Raw genomic sequence first — 20,900 nt, forward strand, 5'->3', positions numbered from 1 at the left:
AAAAGGTCAATATGATAAAATATGCCATACTTCAACACTTCCATACTCCCAGTTTTTAGTAGAGGTCAAGTTACTTAGTTACATTTGTTCTTTGTACCTGTTATTTTGGTTATTTTATTTTTGTATGTTGTATGTGTCTATTTTCCCTGTCTAGCCTATATCCTTGGAATATATTCTTTTAATTCCCAGTCTAATCGTGGTTCCCTGATTACTCTTTATTTGTACATTCTTTACAATTCTGTGTATGATAGAAATTTCTTTCTGATTATATGAGATTTTTCAGTTCTAAGATTTAGCATTGGTTGAAACTACATCACTAATCAGAACCAAACTTGATATGAATTTTCCTTAGGGTATTCTTTGTAGAACTGATGTAGGGATTTTTGTTTTCCCATACGTCTGCAAAACAATAAGGTTTAGCAAAATTCTGAAGGGGTTAAAATGTTCGTAATGATGAGATCTATCTGTGGTCAAATTTCTGTGTAAATGTAAAGCCATGTTGAAAGTTTTGTCATTTTTCAGCATTTTTTTGCTATTTTTAATGTAATTACTTGGATTAATCTTCACCTCAGACACTGCTGGACAGAATTCAATTAGGTGTTAGCGTTAGGAATTTTTATCAAGAGAAAACATGGCCCCTTTTACCAAAAAATGAATGTTGCTTATCAAGAGAGGTGGGCAATTTTAGCATTATCATACTTTAATGTGGAAAGGGTACATTCTATTATTTATGGCTACAGAAGTCATTCTTATCCTATATCCCTCCAAACAGAAAAACAAGACAAAAAAATGCTGAATCAAACAAACTATAAACTGATTGAAAACAAATTGTGTACTGATCTTAACAGATTTTCAGTACAGTTATTGCCTTGTAACATCCAAAGGAGATAACAAATAAGAATAGAACTTTGCTTAGATGGTGGCATAGTAATTTTTCCAGAAATGGTGTCATTCTGTTGTCTGGTGTTACTGCTATTTGCTATTCGTAATAATCATTCTGTTTGGTTATTTGGCCATGTGTTAAGAAAATATTTTCCTTTTTCAAACGTAGATGTATCTAAAATTATACGTGATGATACAGCTGTTACAAGGTGTTTTATGGAATAAAATGCATGGCTAGTGTTTCCTTTGATAAACCTTATTGTTGAAATCTTGTTCTTAGGCTTGGTGTTAATGTTTATGTGTCTCTTGAACTAATGCCAAGGAAGTAAGTGCTTTTACAGGACACATAGGTGTCTATGCAACAATTTGTATCACTTGAGCTATAGCTTACCAACTGAGAAATAGTTGTAGCTAGATGTGATGTACATGGTTCTAAGGGCAAGATTGACTTTAACAATTGTGGCTCTAGTTTGAAATTTGATTTGAAAGACAGTTTTGACCTGGAATTTGCTAAAGTAAATTTAACCTTGAAAATTTAGAAACTGGAAAAGACCAACTACTAGTTTGTAATTTGATTTGACAGACAGTTTCGACCTATAGTTTGCTAATCTAAATTTAACCTTGAAAATTTAGAAACTGGAAAAGGCTGACTAGTAGTTTGTAATTTGATTTGACAAACAGTTTCGACCTATAGTTCGCTAAACTAAATTTAACCTTGAAAATTTAGAAACTGGAAAAGGCTGACTAATAGTTTGTAATTTGATTGGACAGACAGTTTCGACCTATAGTTCGCTAAACTAAATTTAACCTTTAAAATTTAGAAACTGGAAGACCTACTAGTAGTTTGTAATTTAATTTGACAGACAGTTTCGACCTAGAGTTCGCTAAACTAAATTTAACCTTGAAAATTTAGAAACTGGAAAAGACCTACTAGTAGTTTGTAATTTGACAGACATTTTCGACCTAGAGTTCGCTAAACTAAATTTAACCTTGAAAATTTAGAAACTGGAAAAGACCAACTAGTAGTTTGTAATTTGATCTGACAGACATTTTCGACCTAGAGTACGCTAAACTAAATTTAACCTTGAAAATTTAGAAACTGGAAAAGACCAACTAGTAGTTTGTAATTTGATTTGACAGACAGTTTCGACCTATAGTTCGCTAAACTGAATTTAACCTTGAAAATTTAGAAACTCGAAAAGACCAACTAATAGTTTATAATTTGATTATGCTGCAAAATATGAGAGGGTTCTGTAATCATTCATCTATAGGTGTTCCATGAAAACAGACAATGAACCTGAATATTACATAAATGTTAAGTACACTGTTAGGATGCCAATTGAATTTTTGTGTGATATTTTTAAGATAAATTGGATGTCAGTTGTAAACAGAATTGTAAATTTAAATCAAGAAATTCAATGAGAACAATTTACAACAACAATCTTGTGTTTAGATACGTTTGTAGGCAATCCAGATTTTTTACTTTATCTTATCCTTATTTTAACAACTTAACAATTATTTGAGGTATAAAAAAATTCAAGCAGTCAATGTAGATTGATTCAGTTTATGAGTACTTTGATAATGTTAAGCAAAGATATTAGGAAATTACCTATGAAACAACAACTCTAGTTATCAAACTTACAGGTGAAATACAATGAGAATACAATGTCTGATAATCAAATCAGTATTGTTGACTAATTTACCTTTAACATAAATCACAGGATACAAGCTATAGATGTTGACCCTACAGAGGAGTTTAATACAGTGCACTATAGCATACAGAGTGGTAACAATGGTGGACATTTCCGTATTGATGAACTGAGTGGGAATATTTACCTTGTCAAAAAACTTGATTATGAAACTGTAAAGAAGTACAATCTTGTGGTGAGCAACACTAAAAAAAAGGATAGAAGATGTCATTCATCTTATTTGGGGAAAAATATTGATAAGGAATTGTTGCAAGTTCTATATGCACCTTTTTATTTAATTGCAAGTTCTACATGTACCTTTTTATTTAATTGCAAATATAAATATACTCTCATTGAAACAATGCTCTAAGATCATAAAATAAACTGTGAGAAAATATTTAGTGCTTTGTATATGTTTGACTTTTAAGTTGTAAGGTAAGACACACCAATATATGCAGTTTTAAATGAAACGTTTGCATACAAATAATTGAGTTTATTCAAGATAGTACTTAACCTTTTTAAAATTGAATGGGATGTGATACAAATTTGTGCTGTTCAAACTAACTGTCCTTTGAGTGAACAACCAACATTTAAAAAAAAATGATGAAAATAGTTATTTTGTTTTTAAATTGGGCTTGTCTTGATATGAAAATTAATTCATGGGATATAAAAATGCAGTTTGTTCCATCAAATTACAGGACTTTATATACATTAATTCATGTAGCTATTGTGAAAATATTTGTATGCTTCAGTTGGTAAGGTCATTATATTGTTATCCATTGAAAGATTTTTTTTTTCAAAGAGTGTCATCTATATAATTAAATATTCTTTTCTTTTAGTTTGAAAATCTTTTTCATGCCTTGTAATACACTTGTTATATGTTGACTTTCAAAACATTTGCATATTTCTTCATTTAGATAGGAGCTACAGACAGAAAGCCATTTTACAACGAACCAGGCAAACCAGCCAGAATTTCAACAGCAACAGTAGTGGTTAGTGTTACTGATGTGAATGACAATAAACCAAAGTTTGACAAAGGTAAAACATACTGCTTCATCTGCATAGGACAGTGTCAGGCTTTAATTCTGGGTTCAATAAATAGTTATTTTTTCATATTTTTCTTTCATTTGTCCATTCATGAATTCTTGTTTTCATTCATTTACAATTTTTGTTTCATAAATTCATGCTTTCATTAATTTTTTAGCTCACCTGTCCCCAGTCCTTAACAGTTTAAGTCATAACCTCAAAGTCCATTAAAGCGTTTCTTTTGTGGTATAGAACCTTGTGGTATAATATAAAAAGATCCAATCCTAAATGGTTCAAGTCACAACTCCAAAAAATCAATCTAACATTAGCCTTTCTTTCGTGGTATGACACCTAGTGGTACAATTTCAAAAAGATCCATTCACATACTAACTATACTCAAGTTAACTGAAGCTATTGTACGGACAAGAAACTTCTACGAAAGAAGACGACGACAGCATAATACCAAAACATGACCACAGTACTATTATTTACCATTTTATTTTAGATTTGTACCAGTGCACAGTAAAGGAGAATACCATAGGCTCTGTACCAGACTGTAAGCTGTCTGCCACTGATAATGATACTGGTGTAAATGGAAATCTCACATACAAATCCTTAGACAATGTTAGTATTGGTACATCTTTGATAAGACGACTTCAAAGAAACATATGGTTCATGAAATTTATAAAACATTTAGTTTTTACTTCCACTGCAAGCCAAGCAGATTCACAAGAAAATTTCTACTGAGAATTATATCTTTTTCTAAATTCCAAATATATAGAATTGGTTTGAAATTTCAACTTTACTTATGAAAGAAATTTGGTCAACTTTTAAACAGAAATTTAACTGAAATCATGATCTTAATCATAAATGTTATTTTGTTGAAGCAGTACCATGCACTAATCCTTGAAATAGTGCTAGATTTTAAATATTTGTGAAAAAGAAATATAGATGTACTTTATATTAAAAAATTACCTTTTTCAGTCAAACCTGTCATAAGTGACCTTTCAATTGAGAGCAATATTGTGGTCACATAAAACAGACGGTACAGGTGAATTTTACATAGAATGAACTACATAGGAATACTCTAATCAGACACTGGTTACTGTTGACTACAGGCCTAAGTGTCACAAAACTTGAAAACTACTTAAATTATTATAAGAATACTCTTACCTTCCATGGTAACTCCATCCAAAGATTTTGAAATCAATGACATCACAAATAGTTTTCTCAGACTGCAGTAATTTTTTCAAGGTTGTGGTGCTGGACCAGTTTGTCTCTATGGTGCTGGGCCCCTTTGTTTCTATGCTGCTAGGGTCTGTTTGTCTCTATGACATGTTTGACTGTATTTAGTTATTATTGTAGACTTTGCTTAAACTGTCATTGAAGTGTTGTATTTGCAGCGTTTTGTAGTTGATAGTTCAGGGCAAGTGATTGTTAATAAAACTTTAGACTATGAATTAGTTGAAAGGGAATACACTGTATCTGTTCAAGCTATTGATAATGGAAATCCAAAGCTTACAGGGTACGTAGTGCATTATTTTGGAGGGTGGGGTTAATATATGGAAGATAAATTTAATCTTAAATATTTTAGCTTTTTTAGAAAACTGATTTAGTTTTTTTTATACTGTGGTACTTTTAGCTCACTTTGTTAAGATTTATAACTATTTCCATAGCGTATTTTTTCTTGGTGTTTGTTGCTGTGTATTTAGGAAATATAAACATTATCATGCTATTTCACTTTTCGCATATATCTTAAAAAAGTAATGAGCTACCAAAATATAGTAAATTTGAATGTATAAAAAACAAAGTAGTTAAAATTCAAAAAAAGTAACACATGCAAAAAAAAAAACACAATAAACTGAGATCAAATTCTGAAAATTGAGGTCATTGAATTACTTTTCAGATCCACAACAGTCATCATCAATGTGAACGATACTAATGATAACCCTCCACAGTTTGATGGTCCATATCACTTTACTCTGTCTGAGAACCAACCATCAGGAACCATTGTAGGTGTGGTCAAAGCCACTGATGTAGATACACAGACAACACTGAAGTACACTGTGATAAGTTCAGGTAATTATAAGATAAATATTTCACTGATTAGATACATGTTGTAGCTGCTTAAATGTAGATGTTAAATTCATGTTAATATTTCAATATGAAATAAAACATTAATCAAGCAGATTAACGCAAGTTTAATATTAAAACTTAACATTAATTCAATATCGATTTAACAAGAATTTCACATTAAGGAAATTTTAACATAAATTCACATAAATCTGATTGAATACCATAAACTCATCATTGAAATTTAACATGAAAGTATTATTAATTTAACTTGAACTTAACGTGAAAAAAAAATGCCTGATAACATAGAGAAATTACTGATTAAGGAATAATTCCTTGATTTTGTTCTTGTTTTTGTATTTTTTGTTTCAAATCCAAATCAGTAAGCTGACTAGTACAGTATATCATGAAAACAAACACACAAAACTTTACATACACCTTGATTTCAATGTACATGCATCTTGATTTCACTTACTGTACATACACCTTGATTTCAATGTACATGCATCTTGATTTCACTGTACATACACCTTGATTTCACTGTTCATGCATCTTGATTTTATTTTTCAGATTTTTCAATTGACAAAGATAAAGGCATTATTACATCTAAGAAGCCTTTTGATTATGAAACAAAGAAAAAATTTAATATTACTGTTCAGGTCTCAGATGGAGAACACACTGTGAGCACTTTAGTTATTGTGGGTATAAGAAATCTCAATGACAACCAGCCAATCTTTACCAATAATACATATTATATTGAAGTGAATAGTTTTTGGTATCATTTATAAGAATAACAATATTAAATCATTACATTTTATTGCTGATTGTTGTTACCAGTTACACACTTGCTTATAAAGAAATGTAATCTATTTTTTTTATTGCTAAATAGTCTTATAAAGGTTCTAAAAATTTTGGAAATATAAAACTTTTACTTAGCAATGTAAATTATGAAAATTGAGTGAATTTATCATGAGATATATTTATAAGTTGGTGGTCCATCTAGTTCTGCTGATAAGGCCATATAGTCCAGTCAATTTAGCAAAATTTTACCCTTTATCTGAAGTAATTACAACAGCAGGTACTTCATTTCTGACCTACAGTATTATGACCCAAATAGACACAGAAGAAAGTCTGACAAATTCTATTGTTTGGAAACCTCTAAATAAGCCAAATAAATTATAAATTTCTTATGGAAATTGACATTGGAAAGGGGAGATGAAATTACAATAAGATTTGATACAAAATCATAATTATGCCTTATCTGGTAAATAAAATTGTCATTCTTCAAAATTAAACTAAAAAGTAATATTACAACACAAATACTTTTCACTTAAGCATTGTACAATTGTCTTTTATTTCATTAGGATTTGTCATATGCATTATTATTATGTGCTTTAAAGGAGGATGGTTATAAAAGGTATAGTAATTTTGTTTTGATTTCATGTCTATTTCTAGGTCAATACAACGACAGTCAGTATAACAGTGATTGATATCAATGACAACAAACCCATTTTCAACAATGCATCATACAACTTCAACAACATTTCAGAGGAGTCTCCACAAATTATTGTGGGACATGTAATGGTATGTCTTGTAAAAATACTTGAACTATTTTGATAAACTTACATTAGGTTCATTATTTCATTGAATGTCAGGTGGCATTGTACACAGTGTATATTTAATGATACACATTGAATGTCACATGACATTGTACACAATGTATATTTAATGATACACATTGTATTTTTCATTTTGGTTTACTTTTTTATCACATATCTGTAACATGTGAGCACAACTCTACCTAAAATTTACATAGCATTTTTATGAAACTTTACATGGAGGTTTGATATCATACATATACTTTCATCAATACAAAGATTGAAAGTTATCAACGATCTACAAGGGGAGATTATCCAACTTAAGGGTTAATTGATATGCTGATAGGCCAGAGTGGAAGTAAAGGTAGCTCATCTGATATCAGTAGAAATAGTGAGAATATCAATCAAACTTATATTACATCTTTCTCTATAGTCCACTTTTTAACATTGGTAGGTTCTTTAATGATTAGTAAAATTGAAAGCAGAGGACTTATTGGTACAAGTATTTTTTAACTGGTAATTAGTAGTACTTTTATTTTAGGCCACAGACAAGGACAAGGGAAATAATAGTTTGTTATCATACAGTATAGAGACTCCATGGTAAGTTTGATAACAGTATGTGAACATTCAGTAGGAGAGTCCATGGTAAGTTTGATAACAGTATGTGAACGTTCAGTAGGAGAGTCCATTCAGTAGGAGAGTCCATGGTAAGTTTGATAACAGTATGTGAACGTTCAGTAGGAGAGTCCATGGTAAGTTTGATAACAGTATGTGAACATTCAGTAGGAGAGTCCATGGTAAGTTTGATAACAGTTTTGAAATTTTCAGTATACACATCAATGGTAATCTACTATTCATTGGGAACCAAATTTCGTGGTTTGACCTACCCACGAAAATCATGAAAATTGGTCCCCAACAATTAGAACTTTCACAGTATACATAAATGAAAACCAGGAGTGACCTTCAATTACAGGTATCATATATGGAATGGCTATGTCATTGGTTTTCAGCCTCCATTTTGGTACATTGAAACTCTATGCATGTTCCTGAAAAAATTAATTAATCTTTGGAAAATAGCTGATGTATATGATGCAGAGTGTTCCACTGACCTGCAATTATTATGTTTAGAAAGTGAGAAGCCAAATTGTTTCTTGTCTTGTTGGCTTTTATTTTCATTAGGATGATAGATCCAAGTGATGAATTCTGTCACTCTGTGTATTGTTCTTTCTTTCAAATGAAATTATCAAAATCTAATGAAAATAAACAAGTTTGGAACAAACTTACACAAATCATATAATATGGTGAAATTAATATTGTTATTTAAAATTTAATGAAGAAATTTTGTGTCTTGTCTCCCTTTAATTTGTAAGCCAGTCTCTATTGAATTTCTGATTTAAGTTACAATTACAAAGTATTATTTTTGTCACATCAGGAAATTTAAAATATTTATCATTTATCAAATGTAGGAGTCAGAACTTCACCATTGACCGTAATGGTCTGATCAGAGTACATGGTGCACTGGACCGTGAAGTTTTAGGCAAATCAGGTGATATAAAACTAGTTGTCATGGCAACAGATCAAGGTGACCCACCATTAACTGGAACAACAGAGGTCATAGTTCATGTCAAGGATGTAAATGATCACTGTCCATACTACAGTGAGGAGGATAAGGAAGTGACTTACGTCTTCAAGGAATTAGACCAACCAAGAAACTTCCATGATTGTTGGGTAAATATTTTTGTGTTTTGTCAAGGACTTAAATGCTTAATATGAGTAAATTATGTCTAAGGATATGTCACTCCTCTGAACTCAAGAATTAATTAGTATTATTTATGCAACTTCCACACATAGTAACTTTCATATTCTTGGTTGTCACACCATCAATCTGAAATATAGTTTCAAACATTTATTCTAAATAATGAGCTTATCTGGACAATTCAGTGACATCATAATACATGACCAAAAACAGAAAAACATGAAAAGAGATGATCTATATACATAATGTAGAGGACAGATAAAAACTGAAAATAATGAAAACAAGAGAGTATATAAAAAACTTCATCACTTGCAATATGAACTCACACAAAAAATAATTAGAAGTTGAATATGTCAATTAGGTAACTCTTTTATGTAGAAAAAAAATCTAATTTAACTAACAATGAAATGTAAAGATTCTACACAAAGTTTAAATGTTTAAATAAAATTCATGATCTTATCAAATTTTGGCATACTAGTACTACAAAGTTAGATATCCATGAATACTAAAAGTACCTTTACAGGATTTTTAATTCATTTTTACAGATTCATGATGATGATACAACTGATCAAAACAGACAAAATTCTTTCGGCGGTGTGCCAAATCCATTCAATATAACTGTTGATATGACAGGTTCTCATGTTAATCATGTGTGGGTTTATGCTAAAAAGAAACTTCAAATTAATCAAGATGGAATTAAGGAAAAGAACATTGTTCAAATCAAATGGTATAATTCTCAGTGCCCTGGAAAGCAAGAGGCTATTCAAAATGTGACAATTATAATTCAGGTTAGTAAGACAAATGAATAAAAAATCTTCAATTATGTTGGTTTTCAATGGAACTGTTTTCCATTTGTTGAATACAATTTTTCAGTTTTATTATATAGACGGTTACTTTGCATGAAATTTCTTTATGAAAAGAGTTCTGATTGTTCAATTTCCCATAATTATACATAACTTAGTAAAAATCCCCTGTGGATCCACATTTGTTTGTTCACTGACAACTGTGACCCCAGGTGTTACAATTGAACTGTGTTAAAAAATAGTAAATGCTATGTAGGTATAATTACTATCAGTTGATAAGGGGAAATTACTAACAAAGATCTAAATATCAGAGTTCAATATATTTCAAAGTGATTCAAAATCAAAAGAGCACTGGTTGATTTGGTTCTGGCCATCTGGGGCATAAAAGTGTATATTATCCTTGTAATATATAATATAGTCAATGAATTTCTAAAATTCTTACTAGTTACAATAAAATTCTTCGAGTTAAACTGAACCACAATTATGTTTGATGTAAAATCGAATTACTTCTCAATTACACAATATCAGTAAACTATTTTGCCACTGCCACATGATGCCAGGACTTAGAAATGTGCATAATCCATCCATGTGCGTCTGTCTGTGTAAGCTGAACTAGTCCTATATTTCTCAACAGATTTATAAAATCAAAGACTGAAGTCGCTAATTGTCACTGATTTTGGCTTATGTTCAACATCCAAAATGGTACAAATGCGATATGCTCTAAAATCGGATGACTTCCGCTAAAATCTTGGTTCCCTTGATATTATTGCATACTCTTTCGTAACCATTATGACCTGAATGTTTTCAATTATCTGGAACAAAATTGAACAACCGGCATTGGCTATATATGTAGAAATCTGTGTCTTTATAATATATATACATTTTTGTATGACCTTAATATAATTAATTCTAACGAATGTGTGTGTTTGAATGGGAAACTGGGTAATGTTACATAAATTTTGTGCATTTTATCTTTTAATGTATACTGCCTGTTCTAATACAAGCAAAAAAAAACACGCATAGACATGTGCATGATATGTTTTAAAAAAGGTACGTTGTAGCGAACCAGATTAAGTAGCCAGTAGTGAATATTCATAAATATCGGGGTGTGCTTATGTATATGACCTATATAGCCTCAGTGCCTGAATTGGAAACTGGGTAACGTTCAAAGCTAACCAATCATTTCATGTAAACTTCCTGTTCTCGTACAAGCAAGATACACACATGGAACACACATGTATGATACTTGATGGTACATTTTTATTTTGTATGAAGCTAGAACTATGACGGTATGGGGGTAAACACAGCGAGGATCTGCAGCATTATGTGGCACAAAAGTACATATTTATGCAAATCATATGCAAATATTAAGTACTGAAATTACGAGTGCAAGAAGTCTCTAACAACATTAGCAACTTAAAAATATATGTATCTAAAATGGCTATACCATGTATCATTAAATCAAAATTTTTTAGCTAATATTGTGAGAATTTTTTTTTTGTCATGGAAATTTTGTCTAAAAATTGTTTTGTAAGTGCTCTCACACCTACATTTTCAAAGCCTTGAATTTTGGATGAAATTTACACTGAAGTTACAATACTGAGTCTTGGTAACAGTTGAAATATAAAACAATAAAAGGCAAATATTTATGTCATAAAATAGGAACAATTAAATACTTGTACTAGAAATGCTAGATATCTGTCTGTCCATCCTACTATTAAGTGACTTACTCCTACATTTGTCAAAGTATTTTTATTTTAAAATATATATCAATGGTCTCTGCTATAAATATCTTATACAATATGAAAAATTGATGATGATTGGCTAATTAATATTGTGAGAGTTGTCTCTCTTAGAAATTTAAAGTTTTTGAAAAATATGTTTTGTAAGCTCTGCCATACCTGTATTTTTTAACCAGTGTTGATATTATCTATTCTAGATGTTTTAGTAATGAATCTTTCTGGTAGGTTCACACAGTGGACATCATTCTCATCATGAAGATTTTATTTATACCGTTTTTTTTAATTTTTTTTTTTTCATTATTATATTTTTTAATATTGCTTTATAAGAAATAAGATGTAACATACACCATATCACAGTTAGTTTGATATCTGTATTTTTTGCAGTATCTTTTACATCAAAGTAAAAGTCATGGTTCTTCAGATTGAACTTATGTCATTAGGATTGTAACCCTGACTTTCTTTTCTGGTGAGACATTGTCACGGGACTAGGCATAATAACTTTCAAATTTGCAAATTTTAGGATGTCAATGACCACAGTCCAGTATTCAATAAAACAAATTTTACCTTGAAGCCCATAGGAGAAGATAAAAAAGTAGGTGGAAAGGTCAATGATCTGAGGTAAGAACTTTATTATAACCAACAGTAGGAAACTTGGGTACTTGATACTAAAACTAAATTATAAGGAATGACTGTTATATTTATTTGGTATATTTAAAATAACCTCAATGCTCGTGGTGCACCCTTGAAAAAAACCAGCTATGCAGGTTTTTAGTGTGCACCGTGTGATTGAGATTATTTCTTCATAGACCAAAAAAAATATGTCATTCCTTAATTAGCCCAAACTTCTTAAAGGTTATTTTAGAAAACAATTGGCTAATGTAATGGTTTAATTCCAAAATTCATAACTTTTGTCAGACACAATATTAACATCTAATAGTTGAATTTAAATTCTCTTCATACTAAGATGTCAATGCTCTTTAGATAGGATTGTTGATTTTATTGACCTCCACTTAATTATTACCAGGGTGACTTAGGCCATTGAAATTTGCAGTCGAAAACAAATTTTACTGCTATTATAAGTAGCTTGTGAAAAGGTCAATATGATAAAATATGCCATACTTCAACACTTCCATACTCCCAGTTTTTAGTAGAGGTCAAGTTACTTAGTTACATTTGTTCTTTGTACCTGTTATTTTGGTTATTTTATTTTTGTATGTTGTATGTGTCTATTTTCCCTGTCTAGCCTATATCCTTGGAATATATTCTTTTAATTCCCAGTCTAATCGTGGTTCCCTGATTACTCTTTATTTGTACATTCTTTACAATTCTGTGTATGATAGAAATTTCTTTCTGATTATATGAGATTTTTCAGTTCTAAGATTTAGCATTGGTTGAAACTACATCACTAATCAGAACCAAACTTGATATGAATTTTCCTTAGGGTATTCTTTGTAGAACTGATGTAGGGATTTTTGTTTTCCCATACGTCTGCAAAACAATAAGGTTTAGCAAAATTCTGAAGGGGTTAAAATGTTCGTAATGATGAGATCTATCTGTGGTCAAATTTCTGTGTAAATGTAAAGCCATGTTGAAAGTTTTGTCATTTTTCAGCATTTTTTTGCTATTTTTAATGTAATTACTTGGATTAATCTTCGCCTCAGACACTGCTGGACAGAATTCAATTAGGTGTTAGCGTTAGGAATTTTTATCAAGAGAAAACATGGCCCCTTTTACCAAAAAATGAATGTTGCTTATCAAGAGAGGTGGGCAATTTTAGCATTATCATACTTTAATGTGGAAAGGGTACATTCTATTATTTATGGCTACAGAAGTCATTCTTATCCTATATCCCTCCAAACAGAAAAACAAGACAAAAAAATGCTGAATCAAACAAACTATAAACTGATTGAAAACAAATTGTGTACTGATCTTAACAGATTTTCAGTACAGTTATTGCCTTGTGACATCCAAAGGAGATAACAAATAAGAATAGAACTTTGCTTAGATGGTGGCATAGTAATTTTTCCAGAAATGGTGTCATTCTGTTGTCTGGTGTTACTGCTATTTGCTATTCGTAATAATCATTCTGTTTGGTTATTTGGCCATGTGTTAAGAAAATATTTTCCTTTTTCAAACGTAGATGTATCTAAAATTATACGTGATGATACAGCTGTTACAAGGTGTTTTATGGAATAAAATGCATGGCTAGTGTTTCCTTTGATAAACCTTATTGTTGAAATCTTGTTCTTAGGCTTGGTGTTAATGTTTATGTGTCTCTTGAACTAATGCCAAGGAAGTAAGTGCTTTTACAGGACACATAGGTGTCTATGCAACAATTTGTATCACTTGAGCTATAGCTTACCAACTGAGAAATAGTTGTAGCTAGATGTGATGTACATGGTTCTAAGGGCAAGATTGACTTTAACAATTGTGGCTCTAGTTTGAAATTTGATTTGAAAGACAGTTTTGACCTGGAATTTGCTAAAGTAAATTTAACCTTGAAAATTTAGAAACTGGAAAAGACCAACTACTAGTTTGTAATTTGATTTGACAGACAGTTTCGACCTATAGTTTGCTAATCTAAATTTAACCTTGAAAATTTAGAAACTGGAAAAGGCTGACTAGTAGTTTGTAATTTGATTTGACAAACAGTTTCGACCTATAGTTCGCTAAACTAAATTTAACCTTGAAAATTTAGAAACTGGAAAAGGCTGACTAATAGTTTGTAATTTGATTGGACAGACAGTTTCGACCTATAGTTCGCTAAACTAAATTTAACCTTTAAAATTTAGAAACTGGAAGACCTACTAGTAGTTTGTAATTTAATTTGACAGACAGTTTCGACCTAGAGTTCGCTAAACTAAATTTAACCTTGAAAATTTAGAAACTGGAAAAGACCTACTAGTAGTTTGTAATTTGACAGACATTTTCGACCTAGAGTTCGCTAAACTAAATTTAACCTTGAAAATTTAGAAACTGGAAAAGACCAACTAGTAGTTTGTAATTTGATCTGACAGACATTTTCGACCTAGAGTACGCTAAACTAAATTTAACCTTGAAAATTTAGAAACTGGAAAAGACCAACTAGTAGTTTGTAATTTGATTTGACAGACAGTTTCGACCTATAGTTCGCTAAACTGAATTTAACCTTGAAAATTTAGAAACTCGAAAAGACCAACTAATAGTTTATAATTTGATTATGCTGCAAAATATGAGAGGGTTCTGTAATCATTCATCTATAGGTGTTCCATGAAAACAGACAATGAACCTGAATATTACATAAATGTTAAGTACACTGTTAGGATGCCAATTGAATTTTTGTGTGATATTTTTAAGATAAATTGGATGTCAGTTGTAAACAGAATTGTAAATTTAAATCAAGAAATTCAATGAGAACAATTTACAACAACAATCTTGTGTTTAGATACGTTTGTAGGCAATCCAGATTTTTTACTTTATCTTATCCTTATTTTAACAACTTAACAATTATTTGAGGTATAAAAAAATTCAAGCAGTCAATGTAGATTGATTCAGTTTATGAGTACTTTGATAATGTTAAGCAAAGATATTAGGAAATTACCTATGAAACAACAACTCTAGTTATCAAACTTACAGATGAAATACAATGAGAATACAATGTCTGATAATCAAATCAGTATTGTTGACTAATTTACCTTTAACATAAATCACAGGATACAAGCTATAGATGTTGACCCTACAGAGGAGTTTAATACAGTGCACTATAGCATACAGAGTGGTAACAATGGTGGACATTTCCGTATTGATGAACTGAGTGGGAATATTTACCTTGTCAAAAAACTTGATTATGAAACTGTAAAGAAGTACAATCTTGTGGTGAGCAACACTAAAAAAAAGGATAGAAGATGTCATTCATCTTATTTGGGGAAAAATATTGATAAGGAATTGTTGCAAGTTCTATATGCACCTTTTTATTTAATTGCAAGTTCTACATGTACCTTTTTATTTAATTGCAAATATAAATATACTCTCATTGAAACAATGCTCTAAGATCATAAAATAAACTGTGAGAAAATATTTAGTGCTTTGTATATGTTTGACTTTTAAGTTGTAAGGTAAGACACACCAATATATGCAGTTTTAAATGAAACGTTTGCATACAAATAATTGAGTTTATTCAAGATAGTACTTAACCTTTTTAAAATTGAATGGGATGTGATACAAATTTGTGCTGTTCAAACTAACTGTCCTTTGAGTGAACAACCAACATTTAAAAAAAAATGATGAAAATAGTTATTTTGTTTTTAAATTGGGCTTGTCTTGATATGAAAATTAATTCATGGGATATAAAAATGTAGTTTGTTCCATCAAATTACAGGACTTTATATACATTAATTCATGTAGCTATTGTGAAAATATTTGTATGCTTCAGTTGGTAAGGTCATTATATTGTTATCCATTGAAAGATTTTTTTTTTCAAAGAGTGTCATCTATATAATTAAATATTCTTTTCTTTTAGTTTGAAAATCTTTTTCATGCCTTGTAATACACTTGTTATATGTTGACTTTCAAAACATTTGCATATTTCTTCATTTAGATAGGAGCTACAGACAGAAAGCCATTTTACAACGAACCAGGCAAACCAGCCAGAATTTCAACAGCAACAGTAGTGGTTAGTGTTACTGATGTGAATGACAATAAACCAAAGTTTGACAAAGGTAAAACATACTGCTTCATCTGCATAGGACAGTGTCAGGCTTTAATTCTGGGTTCAATAAATAGTTATTTTTTCATATTTTTCTTTCATTTGTCCATTCATGAATTCTTGTTTTCATTCATTTACAATTTTTGTTTCATAAATTCATGCTTTCATTAATTTTTTAGCTCACCTGTCCCCAGTCCTTAACAGTTTAAGTCATAACCTCAAAGTCCATTAAAGCGTTTCTTTTGTGGTATAGAACCTTGTGGTATAATATAAAAAGATCCAATCCTAAATGGTTCAAGTCACAACTCCAAAAAATCAATCTAACATTAGCCTTTCTTTCGTGGTATGACACCTAGTGGTACAATTTCAAAAAGATCCATTCACATACTAACTATACTCAAGTTAACTGAAGCTATTGTACGGACAAGAAACTTCTACGAAAGAAGACGACGACAGCATAATACCAAAACATGACCACAGTACTATTATTTACCATTTTATTTTAGATTTGTACCAGTGCACAGTAAAGGAGAATACCATAGGCTCTGTACCAGACTGTAAGCTGTCTGCCACTGATAATGATACTGGTGTAAATGGAAATCTCACATACAAATCCTTAGACAATGTTAGTATTGGTACATCTTTGATAAGACGACTTCAAAGAAACATATGGTTCATGAAATTTATAAAACATTTAGTTTTTACTTCCACTGCAAGCCAAGCAGATTCACAAGAAAATTTCTACTGAGAATTATATCTTTTTCTAAATTCCAAATATATAGAATTGGTTTGAAATTTCAACTTTACTTATGAAAGAAATTTGGTCAACTTTTAAACAGAAATTTAACTGAAATCATGATCTTAATCATAAATGTTATTTTGTTGAAGCAGTACCATGCACTAATCCTTGAAATAGTGCTAGATTTTAAATATTTGTGAAAAAGAAATATAGATGTACTTTATATTAAAAAATTACCTTTTTCAGTCAAACCTGTCATAAGTGACCTTTCAATTGAGAGCAATATTGTGGTCACATAAAACAGACGGTACAGGTGAATTTTACATAGAATGAACTACATAGGAATACTCTAATCAGACACTGGTTACTGTTGACTACAGGCCTAAGTGTCACAAAACTTGAAAACTACTTAAATTATTATAAGAATACTCTTACCTTCCATGGTAACTCCATCCAAAGATTTTGAAATCAATGACATCACAAATAGTTTTCTCAGACTGCAGTAATTTTTTCAAGGTTGTGGTGCTGGACCAGTTTGTCTCTATGGTGCTGGGCCCCTTTGTTTCTATGCTGCTAGGGTCTGTTTGTCTCTATGACATGTTTGACTGTATTTAGTTATTATTGTAGACTTTGCTTAAACTGTCATTGAAGTGTTGTATTTGCAGCGTTTTGTAGTTGATAGTTCAGGGCAAGTGATTGTTAATAAAACTTTAGACTATGAATTAGTTGAAAGGGAATACACTGTATCTGTTCAAGCTATTGATAATGGAAATCCAAAGCTTACAGGGTACGTAGTGCATTATTTTGGAGGGTGGGGTTAATATATGGAAGATAAATTTAATCTTAAATATTTTAGCTTTTTTAGAAAACTGATTTAGTTTTTTTTATACTGTGGTACTTTTAGCTCACTTTGTTAAGATTTATAACTATTTCCATAGCGTATTTTTTCTTGGTGTTTGTTGCTGTGTATTTAGGAAATATAAACATTATCATGCTATTTCACTTTTCGCATATATCTTAAAAAGTAATGAGCTACCAAAATATAGTAAATTTGAATGTATAAAAAACAAAGTAGTTAAAATTCAAAAAAAGTAACACATGCAAAAAAAAAAAACACAATAAACTGAGATCAAATTCTGAAAATTGAGGTCATTGAATTACTTTTCAGATCCACAACAGTCATCATCAATGTGAACGATACTAATGATAACCCTCCACAGTTTGATGGTCCATATCACTTTACTCTGTCTGAGAACCAACCATCAGGAACCATTGTAGGTGTGGTCAAAGCCACTGATGTAGATACACAGACAACACTGAAGTACACTGTGATAAGTTCAGGTAATTATAAGATAAATATTTCACTGATTAGATACATGTTGTAGCTGCTTAAATGTAGATGTTAAATTCATGTTAATATTTCAATATGAAATAAAACATTAATCAAGCAGATTAACGCAAGTTTAATATTAAAACTTAACATTAATTCAATGTTGATTTAACAAGAATTTCACATTAAGGAAATTTTAACATAAATTCACATAAATCTGATTGAATACCATAAACTCATCATTGAAATTTAACATGAAAGTATTATTAATTTAACTTGAACTTAACGTGAAAAAAAAATGCCTGATAACATAGAGAAATTACTGATTAAGGAATAATTCCTTGATTTTGTTCTTGTTTTTGTATTTTTTGTTTCAAATCCAAATCAGTAAGCTGACTAGTACAGTATATCATGAAAACAAACACACAAAACTTTACATACACCTTGATTTCAATGTACATGCATCTTGATTTCACTTACTGTACATACACCTTGATTTCAATGTACATGCATCTTGATTTCACTGTACATACACCTTGATTTCACTGTTCATGCATCTTGATTTTATTTTTCAGATTTTTCAATTGACAAAGATAAAGGCATTATTACATCTAAGAAGCCTTTTGATTATGAAACAAAGAAAAAATTTAATATTACTGTTCAGGTCTCAGATGGAGAACACACTGTGAGCACTTTAGTTATTGTGGGTATAAGAAATCTCAATGACAACCAGCCAATCTTTACCAATAATACATATTATATTGAAGTGAATAGTTTTTGGTATCATTTATAAGAATAACAATATTAAATCATTACATTTTATTGCTGATTGTTGTTACCAGTTACACACTTGCTTATAAAGAAATGTAATCTATTTTTTTTATTGCTAAATAGTCTTATAAAGGTTCTAAAAATTTTGGAAATATAAAACTTTTACTTAGCAATGTAAATTATGAAAATTGAGTGAATTTATCATGAGATATATTTATAAGTTGGTGGTCCATCTAGTTCTGCTGATAAGGCCATATAGTCCAGTCAATTTAGCAAAATTTTACCCTTTATCTGAAGTAATTACAACAGCAGGTACTTCATTTCTGACCTACAGTATTATGACCCAAATAGACACAGAAGAAAGTCTGACAAATTCTATTGTTTGGAAACCTCTAAATAAGCCAAATAAATTATAAATTTCTTATGGAAATTGACATTGGAAAGGGGAGATGAAATTACAATAAGATTTGATACAAAATCATAATTATGCCTTATCTGGTAAATAAAATTGTCATTCTTCAAAATTAAACTAAAAAGTAATATTACAACACAAATACTTTTCACTTAAGCATTGTACAATTGTCTTTTATTTCATTAGGATTTGTCATATGCATTATTATTATGTGCTTTAAAGGAGGATGGTTATAAAAGGTATAGTAATTTTGTTTTGATTTCATGTCTATTTCTAGGTCAATACAACGACAGTCAGTATAACAGTGATTGATATCAATGACAACAAACCCATTTTCAACAATGCATCATACAACTTCAACAACATTTCAGAGGAGTCTCCACATATTATTGTGGGACATGTAATGGTATGTCTTAAAAAAATAGTTGAACTATATTGATAAACTTACATTAGGTTCATTATTTCATTGAATGTCACATGGCATTGTATACAATTATATTTACTGATACACATTGTATATCCCATTTTGGTTTACTTTTCTATCACTCATTTGTAACTTATGAGCACAACTCTTCATAAAGTTACATTGCATTTTTATGAAACTTTACATGAAGATTGGATATCATACATAGATGTTCATCAACAAAAATAGTAGTTATCAAAGATCTGCAAGGGAAGCTTATCTAACTTCAGGGGTAATTTATATGCTCGTAGGAAGTAAGGATAATTCTCTATATTTCTAGTCTTAAATCAGTAGAAAAAGTGAGAACATCAGTCAAACTTATATTACATCTTTCTCAATAGTCCACTTTTTAACATTATTAGGCTCTTTAATGATTAGTAAAATTGAAAGCAGAGGACTTATTGGTACAAGTATTTTTTAACTGGTAATTAGTAGTACTTTTATTTTAGGCCACTGACAAAGACAAGGGAAATAATAGTTTGTTATCATACAGTATAGAAACTCCATGGTAAGTTTGATAACAGCATGTGAACATTCAGTATGAGAGTCCATGGTAATTTTGATAACAGTATGTGAACATTCAGTAGGAGAGTCCATGGTAAGTTTGATAACAGTATGTGAACATTCAGTATGAGACTCCATGGTAAGTTTTTATAACAGTATGTGAACATTCAGTATGAGACTCCATGGTAAGTTTGATAACAGTATGTGAACATTCAGTAGGAGAGTCCATGGTAAGTTTGATAACAGTATGTGAGCATTCAGTAGGAGAGTCCATGGTAAGTTTGATAACAGCATGTGAACATTCAGTATGAGACTCCATAGTAAGTTTTTATAACAGTATGTGAACATTCAGTATGAGACTCCATGGTAAGTTTGATAACAGTATGTGAACATTCAGTATGAGAGTCCATGGTAAGTTTGATAACAGCA

General features: G+C 30.4%; 1 protein-coding gene across 6 annotated transcripts in view; it reads left to right on the top strand.

The window, feature by feature from the left end:
* The window catches only part of LOC148619687 (cadherin-23-like), a 185,604-nt gene that overhangs the window by 80,489 nt on the left and 84,215 nt on the right, over nucleotides 1–20,900 (top strand). For all 6 annotated transcript variants that reach the window (XM_088579862.1, XM_088579858.1, XM_088579859.1 and 3 more), the window contains 19 exons: nucleotides 2,604–2,766; nucleotides 3,488–3,608; nucleotides 4,102–4,220; nucleotides 5,000–5,121; nucleotides 5,503–5,675; nucleotides 6,240–6,349; nucleotides 7,125–7,253; nucleotides 7,809–7,867; nucleotides 8,734–8,995; nucleotides 9,569–9,811; nucleotides 12,089–12,186; nucleotides 15,261–15,423; nucleotides 16,145–16,265; nucleotides 16,759–16,877; nucleotides 17,657–17,778; nucleotides 18,160–18,332; nucleotides 18,897–19,006; nucleotides 19,782–19,910; nucleotides 20,417–20,475. In XM_088579862.1, coding sequence (XP_088435988.1) covers nucleotides 2,604–2,766; nucleotides 3,488–3,608; nucleotides 4,102–4,220; nucleotides 5,000–5,121; nucleotides 5,503–5,675; nucleotides 6,240–6,349; nucleotides 7,125–7,253; nucleotides 7,809–7,867; nucleotides 8,734–8,995; nucleotides 9,569–9,811; nucleotides 12,089–12,186; nucleotides 15,261–15,423; nucleotides 16,145–16,265; nucleotides 16,759–16,877; nucleotides 17,657–17,778; nucleotides 18,160–18,332; nucleotides 18,897–19,006; nucleotides 19,782–19,910; nucleotides 20,417–20,475 — 2,595 coding nt within the window. The remainder of the gene's footprint in view (nucleotides 1–2,603; nucleotides 2,767–3,487; nucleotides 3,609–4,101; nucleotides 4,221–4,999; nucleotides 5,122–5,502; nucleotides 5,676–6,239; nucleotides 6,350–7,124; nucleotides 7,254–7,808; nucleotides 7,868–8,733; nucleotides 8,996–9,568; nucleotides 9,812–12,088; nucleotides 12,187–15,260; nucleotides 15,424–16,144; nucleotides 16,266–16,758; nucleotides 16,878–17,656; nucleotides 17,779–18,159; nucleotides 18,333–18,896; nucleotides 19,007–19,781; nucleotides 19,911–20,416; nucleotides 20,476–20,900) is intronic.

This window comes from Perna viridis, chromosome 4, assembly GCF_037379345.1.
Source record: "Perna viridis isolate PV_CMFRI_1.1 ecotype Kerala chromosome 4, ASM3737934v1, whole genome shotgun sequence".
Taxonomy (NCBI): Eukaryota; Metazoa; Mollusca; class Bivalvia; order Mytilida; family Mytilidae; genus Perna; species Perna viridis.